This window comes from Nymphaea colorata, chromosome 10 (assembly GCF_008831285.2).
Source record: "Nymphaea colorata isolate Beijing-Zhang1983 chromosome 10, ASM883128v2, whole genome shotgun sequence".
NCBI lineage: Eukaryota > Viridiplantae > Streptophyta > Magnoliopsida > Nymphaeales > Nymphaeaceae > Nymphaea > Nymphaea colorata.
The window spans coordinates 11,769,961-11,789,234 of NC_045147.1; the positions used below are offsets into that span (position 1 = coordinate 11,769,961).

At 40.3% G+C, this 19,274-nt stretch overlaps 2 protein-coding genes across 3 annotated transcripts; both read right to left on the reverse strand.

Moving 5' to 3' along the window:
• Positions 1–8,951: 8,951 nt before the first annotated feature.
• On the reverse strand, positions 8,952–10,848 carry LOC116262260 (probable sugar phosphate/phosphate translocator At1g12500). The gene has a single exon (XM_031641442.2). It carries the CDS (start codon positions 10,418–10,420, stop codon positions 9,362–9,364), a length of 1,059 nt encoding a protein of 352 aa, XP_031497302.1. The 5' UTR covers positions 10,421–10,848; the 3' UTR covers positions 8,952–9,361.
• A 753-nt stretch (positions 10,849–11,601) lies between these two features.
• On the reverse strand, positions 11,602–17,471 carry LOC116262259 (uncharacterized). Of its 2 annotated transcripts, none has more exons than XM_031641440.2 (7): positions 17,030–17,471; positions 15,606–16,084; positions 14,750–14,864; positions 13,794–14,477; positions 12,860–12,934; positions 12,578–12,691; positions 11,602–12,484 (listed from the first exon to the last, which is right to left on the reverse strand). In XM_031641440.2, exons 1-7 carry the CDS (start codon positions 17,333–17,335, stop codon positions 12,224–12,226), a joined length of 2,034 nt encoding a protein of 677 aa, XP_031497300.1. In that variant the 5' UTR covers positions 17,336–17,471; the 3' UTR covers positions 11,602–12,223. The 2 variants fall into 2 exon arrangements, with proteins under 2 accessions (XP_031497300.1, XP_031497301.1); XM_031641441.2 differs by lacking the exon at positions 11,602–12,484 and adding an exon at positions 13,120–13,180.
• Between the last annotated feature and the right edge of the window lie 1,803 nt (positions 17,472–19,274).

A 19,274-nucleotide genomic window follows, 5' to 3' on the forward strand; every position in this document is an offset into this window, starting at 1 on the left:
ACGTCCAAATAGAGTGGACAGATTGTCTTGCACTATAGCTGTGCACGACGTACCCCACGAACACGTAATCAATACATAAATAACCTAATTTGAGAATTATGTTACTCTCCTTATGCGTGTTACTCTCCTTTTTAGCTTTGAGAGTTATAGCTGAGGGGTATGCTCTCTCGCATTTATGGAAATATCAATACATAAATAACCTAGTTTGTTTGGGCTGACATGAGAAATTGCTCCTACCAGCCCACACCTCCACATTGGGCACATCTTGTTGCCTTAATTTGTCGGCAGCTTGAATCTGAATCTCATGGAGCCTAACTTACCTAAGACGTACGGGACAAAAGCAAAGCATATCATATGCAATCCATCTATGGCGCTTCGATTAAGGCTTTGAACATGTCAAATTGGAGTCAGCTAAGTATGTTTAAGAGCTGTTTGGGAATAATATGTTATTGTTCCATGCATCTGTCTCAAAAATACTATAAATTCATATAGTACTTTTTAAAAGTGTTTGATGAATCTAACTAATTTTTGGGTTAAATGCATAAGAAAAATAACATAATGTTATTGTTTCCAAACAGTTCTTTAAGAATGATTTTGCAACGAGGACATTTTGAAAGTGTCTCATAAATCTACTACCTAGTTGAATCTAACATAATGTCTCTCATGCCAACAGCCTTTTAAGAGTATTAATTGATGAAAGAAACGCCTTTCATGCAACAAAATATGTGTTAGTGAAAGACAAAAAAAAAATCTCCAACAAAAATATTTAAAAAAAAAATGTTTCACCCATTTTCGACGTGTTCTGAAATGCGCTTACCACATGTCCTTAAGGTTAGGTAGGAACGCACGGGCCATTGCCTTCACCAGCTGACATAAATTACTTATTTATATACAAGTGTCCCTTAGGCCACGTTTGATGGCCTGGATTTTTTCATAGGGAAGATTTTTTCAAGGGAAAAAATCCAGGGTAAGTTTACCTAAGGTAAAGTTTCCTTCTTCCATTTTCAGGCCATGTTTGATGGCCTGGAAATCTTTTTCGAGGTAAAAAATTCAGTGTTCGTCGTCTTGGTGAGGGGAGAAGGTGAAGCCGGACATCCCTCACCTCCCCTTACAGCCACACCGCACTCACCGCCATCACTGCTGCCAAGCCATGGATATGGCTGGTCATGGGACGCGTCTGCGCCAGATCCCTGCTTGCCGGAGGTAAGTACAACCGAATGGGCTGCGTTGAGCTCTCCCAACTCCAGTGTGCATATGGTAGGAGAGGGGAGGAGGAAGAAGAGGAAGAATGAGTGAAGTGTGGGCCGCCGTGCAGTGGCCCTTGCCTCTTTCCTCTCCCTTCCACTATTAGTGGATACGGCCCTCCCTCCACCCTCCCTTATCCTTATGCGGCTGGTGTTGGCATCCATCAGTGCCAGCGTTGCCATCGGAAGAGGTCTTGCGCTCCCTCTCGGCTTTTCACAGCGCCCTTCTTCTCCGTCGCCCTTCCTAATGGGCAGGAAAAAAATCCACGGAAAAAAGTCGGACCTCTGAAGGTCCGACTTTTTTCCGGGGTAAAGTTACCCTTATCGTACTGTTTTTGCAGAGGAAAATTTCCTGCGTTTGATATGCTTGTGAAAAACCGTACAAAAACGGTAAATTTCATCCCATGCACAGTAATATCTGCGCGCATCAAACGTGGCCTTAAAGTATAAAAATAAACTGTCAGTGACATTTAGCTAGAAATTTTAGATTAGTGGCCGCAGTTCTAGGAGGCTAAATTCCGATTGTAAGGTGGTCTCGGTCATAGTCAATATAGGTGTGATGCATATCCATACAACATCTTTATATAATATGGTGCATGTCTGTATACATCCTCTGTAGACTAGATATACGTTGCAGAAACCATCTCTTGCTTACACGAACATTTCTAAAAATCTTCATTTGGCATTGTAATTTTTGGAACATAAATTTGGCTCCCCTTAAAAAATTTTCAACGGCTTGTTTGAAAATTTTCAGCCACCCAAAAAAATAATTCGGTGAACAATGCAGCAAAAACAAATTAATCTTCGAGAGAGAAGAAGGAAGAACAAAGTGAAGAAAGCAGGTTAAAAAAAAATATTTGGCAAGTCAAGAAAATAGGGTAGAATATATTAACAAAAAAAGTCAAGGAACTGGTCTTTAGATTGCTTGGAAACATTTTTCCATTAGGAAACTATTCTTTGAAATTGGAAGAGAAAGGAATCTTGAAAATTAGGTTAGAAAATGCCAACTGAGTTTGAAGTTGCTTTTTTTATAGTGCAAACACATGCCTAGCTTTGAAATTGCTTTTGAGCACGTGCCCTTCCCCTAACAATAGTTTCAAAATTTTAACAGAGTCGAACATATAAATTTTTTAATTTTTTTATAGGATAATTGAAAATTCTTAAAACTTACATCTAAAAATTTTGTTTTTGAAATTTTGAGAGGGGCCAAGGCCTTGCCATCCCCTTGGCTCTGCCCCTGTTTTTTGAAATTGTTTTTTGAAAATACTAACATGAGGGCTAGATTTAAGATAGTTTTTGAAAGATTTCCAATGTAGATAGATCTGAAATTTTTTTTTTGAAAGAGCTTCAATTGAATTTGAATTTTATTTTGAACAATTTCCAACGTGAGGTTCAATTGGAAATTTTGTTGAAAGGTTTCCTACACGAGGGCTGGATTTGAAATTGTTTTGACAATGTCAGCTCAGAGATTGGATTTGAAAATGGATTTTAAAACCATTAATCCAGAGGTTGTGCTTGGAAAAAGATTGTGAAAATGCCCGTTTAGAGGCTGGGTTTGAAATGGACGTCAAGGAGAAAGACTAAGAGCTTTCAAACAGATAATCAGATGGCTGATGTGCACCATGCAAACAAACGAAGGGCACCTACGTACAAGTAAAATAAATTGTTGAAGAGACCAATGTAAAAAAAAAAAAAAAAATACATTGACCAGACTGTGTGGCCAATGCATGCAGCCTCACCATTGAGTTGTGATTATGGCACTACCAAAGGAAAATATTTTAGTATGCGGCTTTGTGTACATAACGAGTGTATGATGAAGGTGGATCATACTATCAAAATACATATTTACTTTAATGTCTTACATTGCATGTGCATAACGAATATATTTAATCATGTTGTTATTTCATATGTCTGTCATTATTATCTCATACCCTTGTCATTATCTTACTCATATCATGGTCTCATACTTATGTCATTATCATGCTCCTATCTTTATCTTATACTCCTATTATTATCTCATACTTACAGTGTTCCATATTGACCTTTCATACCCATTGTTATTTCATACCTTAGTCCTTATTGTGGTATGAGACAACTATAAGGATATGAGATCATAAGTACGAAATAATGACAGAGATATGTGACAATATATATGAGATAATAACAAAGGTGTGAAATAATGACAAGATTATGGAATAAGAAAATGAGTGGAACAAAAAAAAAATCTTTGCTGCTCAAAGAGATATATTGATCACAACTATATGCATATCAAAACTGCCACGTTTGAGTTTTATTGAATCTTAAAATCTCCCTTTTTGAGTTCTTTTTTTTCCTACAAAAGTTTTTTTTATTAATTAAGGACACTCCGCTTCCTAATTAAAATGACGCACAAAACAGACCCGTTATATAACCAGCTTCGGTTTGGTTTAACCAAGGAACATATTTTAGTTGCACTGAAACACTAAAGCACCCCTAACTGCATAAAATAGAATGAAGTGAAATTCTATCTGCAGATTTGCGGTTTAAGTCTGAATTCGAGTAGAAATCTCAAAAGAATTTGAAACGTGCACAAATTTTATAGGGGGTGCCATGTTATTCGAGGAGAATCTATTCACCTGAAAAAATTCGTGTGCTTATTTTAACATTTCTTCAAAGGGGGTGCCATGTTATTCGAGGAGAATCTATTCACCTGAAAGTTTGAAATGCAAGGTTTTTTAGGCTGGTTGCAGTAAATAATCCAATTATGATCTAGATTTTTCCTCTTATAACGACCCAACAATGTGCATGTGGGCCTCATCAAATATAAGGAGACTACCAAATACCAACCTCTCATTTTTTTGTGTAGATCAGTACGTCCACGAGTTTATGCAGTTGACACTATATCTTTTCTCGGGAGGTCACCGTCATAGGTCTGAGTATACACTCTCATTTTCTCCTTTAATTGCAACACAACAGTGTGTAAATAGCTTCTCTTCATATACCATGGAGCCAACCAACTACTGATCATGATTTTTTTGAGAGGGCAAACAGCACGAGTTTATTCAGTTGGATTGTTAGATTCTCCCTCTTCACGAATGATGAATCCGAGTATATGGAAAGTCTGCCGATCTGTGACGATACAAATTAATGGTCGCCGACTGTGTTTTCTTTAAAACTTTACACAGATGGAGCCCTTGCGGACTAGGAATTGAAAGATTCATTCTAGTTGTGAGGAACGAATTTCCTGCAACTACTGAAATTGCTAGAAATTACATACTGGAGATAATTACCATTAGCATTCCGCAGACGGAAGAGACATTGTGACTATCCTGGTTTTGTAGGAAGAGGAAGCAAGGCCTTGGTCAGCCTTTTCGTTCCATAATAGTTCGTCTCTATGGCTTCCTTTGCCAACTCATACTTCTCTGAGGACACGTCTGCCCATGCTGGATCCGTCTGCAATGCCAAATTTGAGTGTTATATTGCATTAAAATGTTTATTTTTCTCATAGGCATTGAGCTTTGTGGGCTTGAAGAAGTTAATTTTGCATATTCCAAACGTAAGTAAAGCGTGCAAATGGTTCGAAGAAAACCCAAAGTTTCTTGGGTAGCATACTTTAGCAGCTTTAATAACATATGAAAGCTATTCTATTTCTTACATCCTACATTATTATGGTGTAAATTCTAGCAGATCAGAAAAAAAAAAAATAAGTTTCCATGTTATTACTTTAAAGTTGCCTACGCCAGTTGTTAAAGCTAACGTTTTCTAATTTTCTAAATGGATAGATGATTGTATGGACACTATGGGGTTTTGTAGACAGAGACAGAGCTAGAATTTTTTTTTAAAAGGTACTGAATTAAAGTTTTCAAGTTTTGACACGGGCCGAAATATCATTAAATTTTTATATAGAAAAAGTAAAATTTTTAAAATTTACATGTAAATTTTAAAAAAAATTGAAGTGGGGCCAGGGTCTATACGGCCACTACCCCTGTTTGTAGAGGACATTGACAAGGCAACCTTTTTTTCTGTCTTATGGATCACGTGTATGAGGTATTGAAGATCCGAGTTTGGCATTATCTTTCACGAGGGATCCATACAATGTTTCATGATGCTAGTAGCATTTCTGAAAGCAGATATCCTTTTCGTGGCCACCAATTTTGTTTTTGTTGTTTATATTCAGAAGGTTTTCCTAGCGTCCAAATTATGACGTTTGTTCCAGCTCCTTGATTTTCATATATGCTGCTAATTTGAAAGCTTCAAACTGTTGTTAACATGAACATTTCAAACTGCTGGTAGCTATGATTGAATTGAGCAAGTAGCTACCAGTAAAAGCTTCTATTTTATTGAGAAATACAAAGTCTAGAAGACAGTGCAAGAATATCATGTTCTGACTTTGTTGTTCTAATTCTATTTACTTTGATATTCTACCAATGATGATGTTCTAAAAGATAGTTCAATGTTGATCACTTTCACATTTCACATCTTCGTATTGTGCAGAACTATCAGTGTCCTTTCTGCCGAAATTAATTTATAAAGATGTTAGCGCTAGAAGTGTAAGTGAATGCGGTGTTGCAGAATCTACTAGAGAAATTCGATCCAAAGATACATTTATGCAACTAACTGCAAATCAACTACCATTCTGCCGAAATTAATTTATAAAGGCACCTCCAAGGCCCTTTTTTTTTGTCATCCAAACAAAAACCATGTCTTAACCTGGCTTTTGTCATGCTACCCAAACACTAAAACAAGGTTTTGAAAACACATTAAACAAATTGGTTTTCACAAAACCAGGTTTTGTCAAAAAGCATTTTTTCAAGTGGTTTATCCAAACGCTACTGAAGATTGCAGCTTAAAGACAACATGGGATTGACCCACCTTTAAAAAATGGAAAAAAAAAAAAAAAAAAAAAAAAAGCCCTTGGTCGTCTTCTCAGTCTATCATTAGGCTATCCCCAATTAAGAAAGGATTTTTGAAATAAAGAGAAATGGCAAATCTGAAATCCACAAAAACGTAAATTCCAGATATGAAGTATTAAATCAGATTCCATTCACAATTTTAATCAAAATTCCTGCTAAAAGTAATCTGTCATCTCTTTTTTGGCAAGAGAGAGCGGAGAGATCTCCAGTACTGAGTTAGACGACCTTATTACTGAGTGTTTTAAATTACTGTGTTCTTTTCTTTTCCTAAGGTGGCGTTTGGTTGCCCCGGATATAAAACTCAGAATTTGAAAACCATGGATTTAAGATTAGATTCTTCCTTCTCACCTTTTTTTCAATGCAAAAAGACAAAATAAAGATCTTAATAAACAAACACTGGATTTTACCATTGTGGAAAAAAGAATATTTTAGAACCAAATTTATGAAGGGTCCACCTCAGTAGAATGGGCAGGAGCCTTGAATGATCTATTTCCAGCGCGGTTTCCTTCGTCAGGACCTGTGGGAAGATGCATATCTTTTTCCTATATAAACCACTTAACTGCTTTATTTATTACTCTTTACATTACTGTCCAATATGGAATAAGTAAGTCCAAGTAGTAGTTCAATATCAGGCTGATTGAGAAAAGTTAAAAACGAAAATAACTCTGTTTTTAGCCCCAGAAAAATGCAATTTGTGCTTCTAGTTGATTGTTTTATATCCAAAATGGATACAGAGAAAACTAGTTATTCAATTAGTGTGTGCCTTCAGCTAAAAGCTTCGCGTACAACTGCGGATAGGTTGGATTTGGTCAGAGGATTTTTTGCCATGGTTTGTTGTACTGAATCTGATTTCACCTTGATTTCCAATGAATTTAGCTGTCTTTCAATCCAAGAGAACACAGAAATCCGCCTTAATAGAATTGTTATAACCTTCTCATGGCATGTAAATGGTAATGATATATTTTCCTCAGAAGATCTTTTGCACCCAACATAGCCGATAATTCACCAAACAGGAATCAGGAATACATTTAAGGATTGGAAGCTATAATTTTTTGCTTGGGAGAAAATCAACTGTTGGAGGGGTCAACATATTTTTTGAAAATTCTTATAGGGGTAAAACTCAAATTTTCAAAAATTTGAACGGGTAAATTTAAATTTAAAAAATTCTTATAGGGGCATATCTCGCAGATCCCAAAGCTAACTTCCTAAGCCCTAAAGTTGTCCCTCTAACCTTGAATCCCTTGCGTTTAGCAGTTAGTGCGCACCCCGGTGTGCCTTTGTTTTCAAAGTTTTGATTACGTTTTCAAAGTTTTGACCTGAAACCGGAGATAAATGAGCTACGCTGAAGTGCATTCATCTGTGCAATAAAACACCACCTTCTGGCAGTAAAGCGGAAGGGGCGACCAGATTATGGCCGCAAACGCAGTTGTGGAATGAATTCTCTTCTTCCTCAACGAAGGGCGCCTGCAATGTCATTAAGCTGTTCATATGTTTCCAGTGGCAAACTGAATCCCCAGCGTTTTGTTCTGGCGATGGCTTCCCAATATTCTGAAAGTCGGCCATGGTTCATGACAAGCAAGGTTGTTTTATACTAATGAAAATGTGCATCTGTTTTAGCAATGAACGTTTCTGTGAAACAACTGATTTTTCCAAACTGGGCATAAAGAGATACCAAAGGCAAGAAAACTGCAGCACGTTTGTTGGCAGCCTTCCTGGTGGTGATTCCAAAAATATAGGGAACTCGGAACAACAGTGTCGCCTGCAGACGTCCATGTCTTAGCATTATACTATGTGCTCAACATTGGCGAGTCTGTGTGTGGTTGCTGAACATTGCCAAGTCTGAATTCCTTAGAATTGGTGGAAAGTGGCATCCACTGTCTGGTATATGAAAATTTCATGGAGCTAAGTTGCATAAAATCGCAGGAACGAGATCCATTTATCTGCACTAAACAGTTCTAGCGACCACACAGTATGTAGAAGAGAAGTGTTAAAGATGGTATCTCAGACATTGGGATTTATTAGTCCCTCGTCAAAAATAACCAACATGCAGTGTCAAAGTTGTCAAAAAAGGATTGCCCATGGTTGGCCTGCACAGAAGTCATGGATTGTAATAGAGCCGACAAAAATGGGAATAACTCAGGGATTGTAATAATGGATAAGAGAAACCCCCGGACTGACTTCTCTATCTTCACTCGTTACTTAAATATAGGGAAAAAGAGCTTTACAACGGATTTGTGGGAGTTTCTGCCATCGGTTTAAGTCTCAAACATGGAAAGTAAACTGTCAATACATTCAATCTGCATTTTCTTGTTTCCCAACCACCAGAACAGCAAACAGGACTAACTGAAAGCAAATTTACCAGCAGAGCAGCCTGAACAAATTTACCAGCAGAGCAGTGTGAATGCTAAAAAGACGATGCATGCACACTAGACTTTCCAAGTAAGAAGTTTTCTGCTTGGCATCTGCAGATAGTGTCTTCTACGAGATGGTCATCTACATTCTATTTTAAAATTGGCCTAACATATCCAATAAATGTATCTTGTTCAAAAATATCAGCCTCAAAGTAAAAGAAATTTCTTACCTTGCTCTTGACACACAAAGGAAACAGAGAAGATAAACAGTACGAGTGAGAGAGACAGGGGGAGGAAGAGGGACTTTTAATGTTTTCACGTCTAATCATCGGAAAAATATCGCGGCCACTGCGCGTTCCTGCTTGCACAGCCGGTGAAGAAAAAGAAAGGTACTCAATGCTCAGGCATGGCATGCTTGATTACGGACGATAAAAAGAAGGTACCAAACCATTCATGCTTGCTCGTGCAAAGAAAAAGCAATAGAATATATAATTTCCAAAGGCAATGGATGATTACAAATTAAAGAAGGAAAGCATTAATTGATCCCCCACCCACAAAAGAGTAAGGTTAGATCACTTAAATGGGAAAACAAGAAAAAGAAAAAGGAACCAACCATTAGGTTAGCTCACCCGGGTACCGGTCACAAATGAGCCGGAAAAATCAAAATCTTGGTTCATTTGCATTATCACTACCACAACTCAAAAATAATAATTCGACAAGAACAAAGAAGAGAAGAAAATCTATCTTCATGACCTGGGATATCCTTGGTCCGATCACAATCTCCAAAAGAATGGCTTCAATTGGCTTTCGATAGTCTGTACAAAAATTTCATCAACCACCTTTTTTCAATCGTCTTCCAGATGCATCTTTACTGCTAATACTGAGACCTAGATCTCTTCTTGGCTTCGCTATAAAGCACAACCCCCATTATGGTAATTGCAAAACCCGTTATCCCCATTACAGTCACCGGATTCCTGAAGATGAGAACAGAAACCACAGCAGCCACGGCGGCCTTGGCATTGCCCAGCACCTGAAGCGTAAGGGCGCTGGTGTGCTTGGTCACCAAGAAGTTGGTCAGGTTAACCAGATAGGCTACAGTCATGTTGCCCAACAAGAGCAGGAGGAGGAACGGCTCCCCCGTCACCTTCTCGATGGTGACGGCAGCCACATTCCCCTCAACGGCGAGGCTCACGGGCAGCAGCAGCACGGCCGCCATGGGGGCCATGTACATGAGCAGGTTCATGGAGTTAAGCCGCTCTGCCTCGGAGGTGAGCAGGATCCCCTGGACCACCGATTTGAGGGCACGGCCTGCGGTGGAGCCAAGACAGACAATGAATCCAAAGAGGTGGAAAAGAGGTTCACTATTGCTGGCGAGCACAATGCCCAGAACCACGGGAAGCAGAGCAAGGTACACGCCGGCGGTCTCGCGCTTGCAGGTGATGAGGAAGGCGAAGACGGCAGTGAAGAAGGGAGTGGTTGCGCCAATGGCCTGGTTGAAGGAGACGGGGAGGTAGCGGAGGGAGGTGTTGCCACAGACGACGCTGAAGCAGAAGATGGCAGAGAGGGCCAAGATCTTGAGGAACTGGCGGCGGGAGACAATGAGCTGGAGGGGAACAAGGGAGAGACCGTGGATGGCGAGGAGGCTGTAGAGGGCGCAGGCGCACATGTGGAGCATGGTGAGGAAGATTGGGTAGCGGTAGCCATAGAAGCTGAGAAGGTACTTGTTGAGGATGAGCACGCCGATGTTGGACAGGTACCAGGACACGATGAAGAAGGCGGTCACCAAGTCTTGCGACGAGGCTCCAAACACCGAGGCGCTGCCGTACTTTCCTTCGCCGGTGGGCGTCGGCGGGATGTCCACGATGGTCTGGCTCTCGAGCTTCGGGTTGCTACCCCTCCTCGTCGTCCATGTCTGCGCGTGCCCTTCTGCCATCGATCCAATCCGATCCAACACCCTCTTCTTCAGAGAGTGAGAGAGAGAAGGGGGAGAGAGAGAGTTTGGTGATCAGAGTGGATCTAGGAAGACGGATTGCAGACTGAGAGGGAGAGAAATGGAAGTGATTAAAAAAAGCGAGATCTTATCGGACGGCTGAGAGTTAGATTTGAGAGGGAAGGGTGAAGGCCGGCCGATGGATGGAGGAACAAGTAGATTCTTTGTCACGCGACGAATGAACCGTGTCGGCAGAGGGAGGAGGGGCATGATGTGGCGCCAAGCAGGTCAATGAAATTTTTTTATAACTTAGAGAGAGAGAGAGAGAGAGAGAGAGAGAGAGAGAGAGAAAGAGAAGCATTATAGAGTGATGATTAGGGAAGAAGAGAGGAAGTGTTAAAGAGTGGGTAATTCTCCTTGATCTGCCGCTGGCCTTCCTCCCATCTTGGCAGATGCAGAGTAATATCCCGCAGGGTTAACGTTGGTGAAAAGAAAAACCAGAGAGAGAGAGAGTCTGCAAGGTAGGCGGTCGCTCGTGTACCCATACATGCTTTGACAGTTTGACCACGGGCTGTGCATCACTCCATTCCCTACTATTACTGTCGTACACACGCGCGCGCGCGCACACACACACACAGGGGCACAATTGCTAACGCTCGTGGAGCAAGTAAAAGACTTCACTGAGGAGAAGCTTAATCTAAATGAGAGAAAGGTATGCCCAGTTGATGGGCACGTGACATGTTCCCTACGATGACGCGCCAACTATATCCCAAATGTACAGGGAGGAATCATCCGGCAGAAAAAATCTCTCTCGCGTGCGTGTGTTGCGTGTATATGCTTGTCATCAAGGGCACACCAAAACTCCTCTGGTCTTATATGAGCAACGTAAGAATGACACAGTTAACCAGAGTTCACGAAAGGAGGTCCAACACCCCTTGCTACAGGGAGCAGTTACTGGCAAAAGGGCTGCTGTGTAATGGTCCTGCAGGTTGTTACATACGGCATATGTATTAGGGACATCGTGCACATGCAATCTTTGTCTTTTCTGAACCCACACCCTCCATGTATTCATAATGTGCACTCTTAAGTAGCGCCTGAAACAAGATGCATCTAATAGCCCATCTTCCTACCATTTCTCTCGAAAAGGCAAAACTAGTCCTCCCACAGCCATGGTGAATCTTCTGCACGGGAAGAGGGATTAAGGGGCAAACGGGTCGATTTGAATCAACTAAAGCACTGACAATCGAATTAAATCAGATTCAGCACAGCCAAAACAAAAGGAACACCCGAGAAGTATAATCAAACCATTTGCCCCCCAAGATCATCCAGATGTTATACAAAAGTACTGGCTACCACCTATTCTTCACTGCAACTGATGTTTTGATATTGACGTCAAAACAATGCAGCGGAACACCACCGACCCCTTTAATCCTCCTGACACTGTTGGCAGTGTAACATGGGCCACAGATGAGGAAAAAAAACGCTTTCATTATTTACCTGAAAGAATGCGAGGAACACCAGTGGCCCCTTTAATCCTCCTAACACCCCTTTTCCACCTCTCAGCATTAAACAAAATTTGAAAAAAAAAAAAAAGTTTCAATAAGCACTTTGTAGAATGCTTTATCAGTGAAGCCGTACTTGTTTTTCCATTTTTCATAGAAAAATTTGTATGGTACAATAAAATTAACGCTATAAAAAGAAGCAAAGAAGGACAAAATTGGAACGAATAAGGGACCGTAGACCATTTTGGCATGAGGCAACCCTTTATAACTAGAATTACCACCATGAGAAGAGGGGGAGAAAGAATTAACTATCCTCTAACATCTCCCTGTGGACATGCATGCATGAAGTACTACAGTATTTATAGTGGTACCTGTGGAAAGGTACCTTTCCAGCCAATGAAGCCAGGCAACAAGAACACTTTACATCATCCTTCACTTCTCCTAACTTGTAATCGTGAGATGGAGTTGTATTCATCCCAGCAACGCCATTACGAGCCTCTGCAATTCTCTTCTCAGCTGCAGCCGCCCTCTTCTCTCTCTCTGCAGCCAAAGCTGCCCTTTTTTCCTGATTGGACACAAATGCATCGTGAAGACGGTATTTGATGACTAACATGAAGTACAATCATCATCTTATCCACAATGGCAAAATTCTGCTTACCTCTTCACTTGTAGCGGAAGGCAAGTCATTGGAGCGCCTCCTATGATTTGACATAGTTACAGCTTGCGAACTGCCAGATACTGTGGTAGGGGCCTGGGAAACTGCCGACTGAGCCTGTTGTCATGAAAACGAGTTTATTAGCATGAAACCAAAAACAAATGGATGGACGAAAGTGTGTATCATGGTATGTCTGGAGAAAAGCTTGTATCATGGTAATGCACACACGGAAACTTTTAACAGTAGTAACAGAAAGTAAGAAAACAGAAAGATGGGAAAAGGAACCTGAGCCTTTTCTTTGGCTTTACGCAGTTTCTTTAGTTCTTTGGCCCTAGCCTTCCGTTTTGCATCTTTCTCTGCCTGAAATATGTAAGGTCAAATTACAGTGATAAGCTCAAAAGATTTCCACATAAGTGTGTCCCAACCAAAAATAGCGCATATAACCATCTACCGAAACCAAAAAGTATTCCAATTCAAGTCAATCTCAGACATGTTCAGATTGAATAAGACAAGCGTACGCTTCACATACACTATACAGGACTCACCTTCAACCTCCCAGGTTTGTCCTAAGCACACAACTAGTGCAATCCAAGTAATGACCCCATTCTGTTACGACAACCAGGCAATTCAGCTTTTTAAAAGGATGAACTAGTCAAATCATAAAGGTAGTAAGGAGAAACAAAAGAGGATTGATTGCAGACAAGAGTTCTTTATGTTGTCTTTCAAAATGGAAGTAAACCCATGTTTACTAGTTATCCAACGGTCAAAAAATGCTTACATTATGCCAACATCGAAAGAACAAATATAGGCAAATTTCACTATTCATGAAACAGCAAAAGCTGTCACTACTTCCAGAGGACTTTCAAGAAGCTTTCGCTACTCATATAATACAGGAAATTATTGAAAATCTTACAGCTACAGTTGGTCAGTGGTACTTAGACGTGGATTCTACTACTCATATTTGACCTTATGCTTGAACAAGATATATTTTTCTTCCTAGACCTATATAATCTTGATGAAATCAGAGAAACCATGGTTATTTTTCAAACTAAAACTATTCAGTCTATTCTAACTTCAAAAGTGACCAACAACATTCTATAACATTTGCAAACATATTTATACTGATAATCATGACGGGCCTTTTTATTTCACAAGTATGCAAGATTAATGAAAGGCAGAACATAAGATATATAATATACTATATCAGTAACATACTGACCTGTTTAGCTACTTGAGACTCCTCCAGTTCCTTAGTCAGTGGACTGGGCACATTAGCAGCATGCCAATCCCACTTTTCTAGGTTCAAAGCCATGAATCTCCTAAATGTATTTCTTACTTCTTTGTCTGTCGCGACCATATAAGGCGTTTTCCCTCGTTCATTTTTAATGCACGGGTCCAAGCCTTGCTCCAGAAGTTCCAGAGTTTTTTGAGCATTGCCTGATTTAGCAGCTTCATGCAGCGGTGTTGTGTTATTTTGAGAAATTTTTGTGTTGGTTGCTTCGCCAGTGCCATTTTCTGTTTCCATGCTCATATCATTATTATCACAAAGTTGTTCAGATGTTGCATTTTTCTCATTCTTCAAATGGTTTTCCAACATCAAACCACCCAAATCTTGAGATATGCTATCTGTTCCAGTATGAAGATCATCCTTCAGGTCCTTCAGATGGGTGGTTTGAACTTCCTCGTAGGTAATGCGAGTCAACAGGTCATAAACACGTTTGGCTTCTTTCAGGGTAGGCCGACGGACAGTCAAAGGAACATGTCTTATATCATTCTCATGAAGATGAAAAAATGATTTTTCATTCTCAAAGAAAAGCTCGCGATTATTTGATGGAGCATGAAGGAAAATACATTTGGATGCACCAAAATAGGGCTTCCAAGCATTCAGCAGCTCACTGATGTCCTGCATAAACAAACAGCTATATTAAAAGCTTAATATGATAAATCAGGTGGGTCCAATTCTCATAGTTGTAACATAAATCATACTTATGAAAGAGGAAATCTCTAAGGAGGAAAATTTTATAAAGCAAAAATAGAACCAAAATCATCAAAAGAAGAATGAAAGTAATATTTGTTAGGAACTTAGGACCAAGTATGAGTGGCAGAATCAAATGTTGATCAGCACAAGCAAGAGAATGCATAACAAGCTGTGGCATTCAGAAACAATGCCCACACCCTTTTTAAAGCAGCTTCATTATGCCGTCGAAGAGATGCTCCAGCAGAATTTGCAGCCTTACCAGTGGCATCTTTAGCTGACTGCTTCTTTCCTGACTTTGCCCTCACAACATACCTAAAATACAACAGAAAATTTTCCTTGTAAACAAATGACAGAAAACCTCAAAGATGTATGAAACATCCGGCAATGAAAAGAAATCAGCATAATACGATGATCCAAAGGCATGCAGGGACAAACATTTCAGGATATGATTTTCTGCAAGCTCTCATGGAAGCAGGAATTGGGGACATATGCAGCTACCCAACATTTTTCGCATCAAATTCTTTGTTCAGAAAATCAATTTACAATAACCTGGATTCAAATGAAAGGTTTCATATACAAAATTATCACCAGATGGATGCATTTATTTTGCAACCGCTTCCCCCAGCCCGACAATGGAGGAAACGCATCCATCCAGGAGAGACAAAAAACCGACTGTGGCATACATTAAACCAAAGTGACAGTTATTGAAGCCAAATCAGTTACAGTCATCGATTATTCAGATTTCCATTCACAAAAAGCAAGAACCCATCAACCAAATTCATGCCCGCCAATGCAAAATCATGCAATACAACTCATCGTGGAGATAAGTTTGCTTTATAGTTCATATGGTCATTCAAAATTTCACTCAACACTTGCATGCACTTGTGATACCAATTTAGACAGCCATTTGCAATTTGACCATCAGTAATGAGGAAGCGTTAATGATTCTTTTTTCAAAACATCAGTGATTTAATCTTTTAGAAATTGTAGAAAGACCTTCAACACCTATCTGTAGGTTGGTACAAAACATCAACTCAAGAGCTCTTCCTTTACCTGTGAAAGGTCTTATGGGCGATAATAGAGTCCCCATCAAAAACGCAACCAGCAAAATGTCCACCACTTATAAGTAAAACAATCCGCAGATATGTCCCATTATGAGGTTCACAAACTAAACTTGTAAGTCTCTTAATCACATCAATCTCTTGCAGACATGGAGCAGCACATTGACTGGTAACCTCAGAATTTATGCTGTCATTCTCTAGTAGAAGATCTTCCTTATCAGACAACAGTAAGCACTTCCAAACAGAAACTATCTCTCCTGATGGAAGGGTAAGCATCAGTTTCTTTTTAGCGCCTGCAACATCATTCCTAACTTCATGCAGTGAACCACCTTTTGGATACGTTCCATGATCAGACTCCTCATCAGATCCTGATATACTTGATATTTCATAATCCTTGAGTGATGACTCTCTTCCAAGTTCATCAAAGTCATCTTCGGTGATGGTGTTCTTCCCAGCAACAGACAACTTTACCTGCATATGAGTTCAAATGGGCATTATCCGTTCTGAAATAAAGGTAGTTATCAACTGTTGTTAGAATCCACTACTAGGTTAAGACACAGCGGGACAAAGAATATGATGTTAGATACATCTTACATAAGAAGACCAGGTAAATTGTCTGGAATTTCTAAAATTATTATCATCATATAGCTTATGGAATGATGATTTCTAAAGAATTTTTTTTTAAAAAAAAAAAAAAGTAGGCAGTGAATGTCTAGTACAAAAGAAGATTCAGAACAAGATAGGTTTAACTGATTGTTGTTCTGAAAGGACAATTCCTCTTGAACACTGCCTTTCAAGCTCTCATACTCTTCTTTTCTAAAGTTTCCTGTTACTTTAGCAGGGAAATAGTAGTCTTTTCAAGCGTCCTAAAGAAATTTCCTCACAATCTACCGCTTTTATGAAACAGTGCCCTAAGCCAACTACAGATCGTCATGTGAAAGATAAATTTTTCAAGGCTATATACTGAATAAATAAATGCTACAACTTCCTCACAAGTACCTATATTGGCTCGTAGATGACGTCCCTATAGTTTACGTGTTTGGCCAGACCATGGGTCCTCATTTCAGGCTCAACGCTGCAAAGCTAGCCTTTGAAGATTTCTGAATTTCTTTAAACAGAAGAAAAATGAAAATACCAATGTGTGTGTGTGTTACCAGAAACGGCTATAGACTTAACAACAGCAGGGCGTCTAATCAAGCTCAAGGTTTTCAAATTTTGCGTAGTTGTTCTGGAAAAAGAATACCCCAATTTCGCAAACTATAATTCCTCAGAAACCCCACGCTCACTCACCGAAAACGAAACCACGAGAAAGGGGGGAAAAAGTGAATTCTCCGGCATTTTCGTTCAAGAGAACAATTAAGCGCTCCCTAACAGAAGGAAAACCCTAAAGACCACGGGAAGGAGGAAAAGGCTCACATTGAATCGATGCAAATCGGATTTGAAGTGCGACCTCTGATCTTCGAGGGACTCGAACTCGACCCTGCACGTGTTGCAGGACCATCTGGACATGTTGCTGATGCTCGTTTTTCCGTCCTCATCTCCGGCCTTGCCCGTCGACCCGGCGAGGGCCGGCCCCCCTCTTCCTTCACGGCGGTCGTAGGCAGGGTCGGCCCCGCGCACGCCAGCAAAGAGGCACGCCCCGTCGAAAAAGTCGCAAGGAAGACCGAAGACGCAGAGAGAAGGTCGGTCGAGCCTGCTGCCGGAACCACCGGCCGTCGCCATCTTCCGACGGGTGACTCTCCGACCAGAAGGTTACGGTTCAGGGCGATGACACGGAGCAGAGAGGAGCCTCACCATATTCGCTGAAAGGGTGCAAATGGTTCGGGTTCCGGTTGGATCCGGCATTCACCGAATTCAACTTCAGAGGATTTGGTATAGTGCGTAAGATTCGAAAATCGAAACCGAACTCATACTTCATATTTCGAAACGGAAGTACCGTCTCACTGCGATCAGATCTGATCCTTATATGTAATCGGGTTGGATTTTGGTGGGATGTTAGTCAGATATTGGATTCAAATTCGGATCCAGATATTGGATTCAATTCTGCAAAAGAGAGGGAGAGGGGTGCACCGTTGCTATCGGTGACACAGACGCAGCTCAGGACTCCGGAGGCAGGGGGGAATGGGGGGCCTTCGGGCCTTTTTCGGACGGTGGGATTACTACCCCTTGCTCACCCGAAACATTCAATATATGTTCATTCCACAACTTAATATTTTCTTCCACCACATGCACTTCTAAATGATGTTTTCCTAAGTCTCTTGATCTTTGCTAGGGCAAAAATGTTTTTCTATAGAGAAAGTATTCTTCACCACCTAAAATTGTTTATGATAGGTTGCAGTTGCCAAGGTGGCAACTGGCCGGCCTGAACTGACTATATAATTTTAGTTTGATTTTCATAAGTGCTATTTTTATAAATTACAAATAATTGCATGTATAATATTCGAATTGAAAGGTATAGCATATGACTACCGAGATCCCAAAGCAGTCTTGAACCTTAAGGGCAACTGGGCAAGGAGAATGGGTGTAACGACCTGGCGGGCTCCTAGTCAAACGGATCCCCACCCGCTCCCCAGTAATTTTGGTTTCAACTTCAAAAAGGTTAGGAATTAGGACAACCAACCGCTGCCTCTTTTATAAGTCTTCCAAGATTCATCACAATCATATATCATATGTATGTGAACTAAATTTTGTGTGTGTGTGTGCATTTGTGCATGTAGGACCCCAAGTTTGGGTTGAACCGGCTCTCATAATATTGTAATGACTCAGTCCATTCTCACATGGGGCTTGGGTCATTGACTTGACGAATCCCAACCCGTCCCTTAGCAGTTTCACTTTTAACCTCAAGAAAGACTAAGAACCACGACGAACAACCATTTAACAATCCTTTTTATAAGTCCTCCAAAACTCCTCACAATTTTAAGTGCACGACTAAACTTTTTGCTAGTGTGAGGTCTCCATCTCGAGTCGAGTTTCCGTTTTTCACTTTTTTACTTCATATGTAGCATGAATTTCAAGATACTTGACATGAGTAAGATTAGCTGCTTAGTTGTCGACAAAAATTGCTGAGCCATTTAAAGGCTTGCCGATTCTTGACGTTGATTATATTTGTCTTCCCTACAAATATCATTGTGGGATGGTGCTCGTAGTACTGCTATTATGTTCAACATGTCACACGAGTTTTGAATCTTTAATAAGCCTAAACATAATAACCTCTTGTGGCTACTTGAATTATATACTTTTTATGTGCCCCATTGTTTCTAAGATATTGAGGTTAAGATGAAGGTGCCTTTATTTAACAAACAGTAGATCTATGATCCTCAGTCATAGTTTCTTACGCTTTTAAGCAAGAAATTTTAAATCCTTGCTATAAACATATGATGCGAGATCCTAGAACCTCTAATCAACGAAATAGCCGGGGCTTAACCATATCGAACTCTTTTCATATATTAGGTTAGATTTGATATAAGGGTCCCAGTATTTTGAGGCGTACCAAGAGGTGTAACATCACCTTTTTCCTCCACCCAGTAGAGTTCAAGACTGCTTTGGAACCTGTGTAATCTTACGACATGATCACCATTCAACTCAAGTGTTTGGAAGGTGTACAACTTGTTGCAGCTCAATAAGCATATTCTGGGGTTCGAATTGGAGATGCACTGCTTAT

What these genes read in the sequence shown, in the direction of transcription:
- LOC116262260 (XM_031641442.2), bottom strand. Translation starts at nt 10,420, where the DNA reads ATGGCAGAAGGGCACGCGCAGACATGGACGACGAGGAGGGGTAGCAAC.
- LOC116262259 (XM_031641440.2), bottom strand. Translation starts at nt 17,335, where the DNA reads ATGGCGACGGCCGGTGGTTCCGGCAGCAGGCTCGACCGACCTTCTCTC. An exon ending in CCGATTTGCATCGATTCAAT is followed by an intron (nt 16,085 to 17,029) that starts GTGAGCCTTTTC and finishes ACTCATATGCAG; the next exon opens with GTAAAGTTGTCTGTTGCTGG. An exon ending in AGTCTCAAGTAGCTAAACAG is followed by an intron (nt 12,935 to 13,793) that starts GTCAGTATGTTA and finishes TACATATTTCAG; the next exon opens with GCAGAGAAAGATGCAAAACG.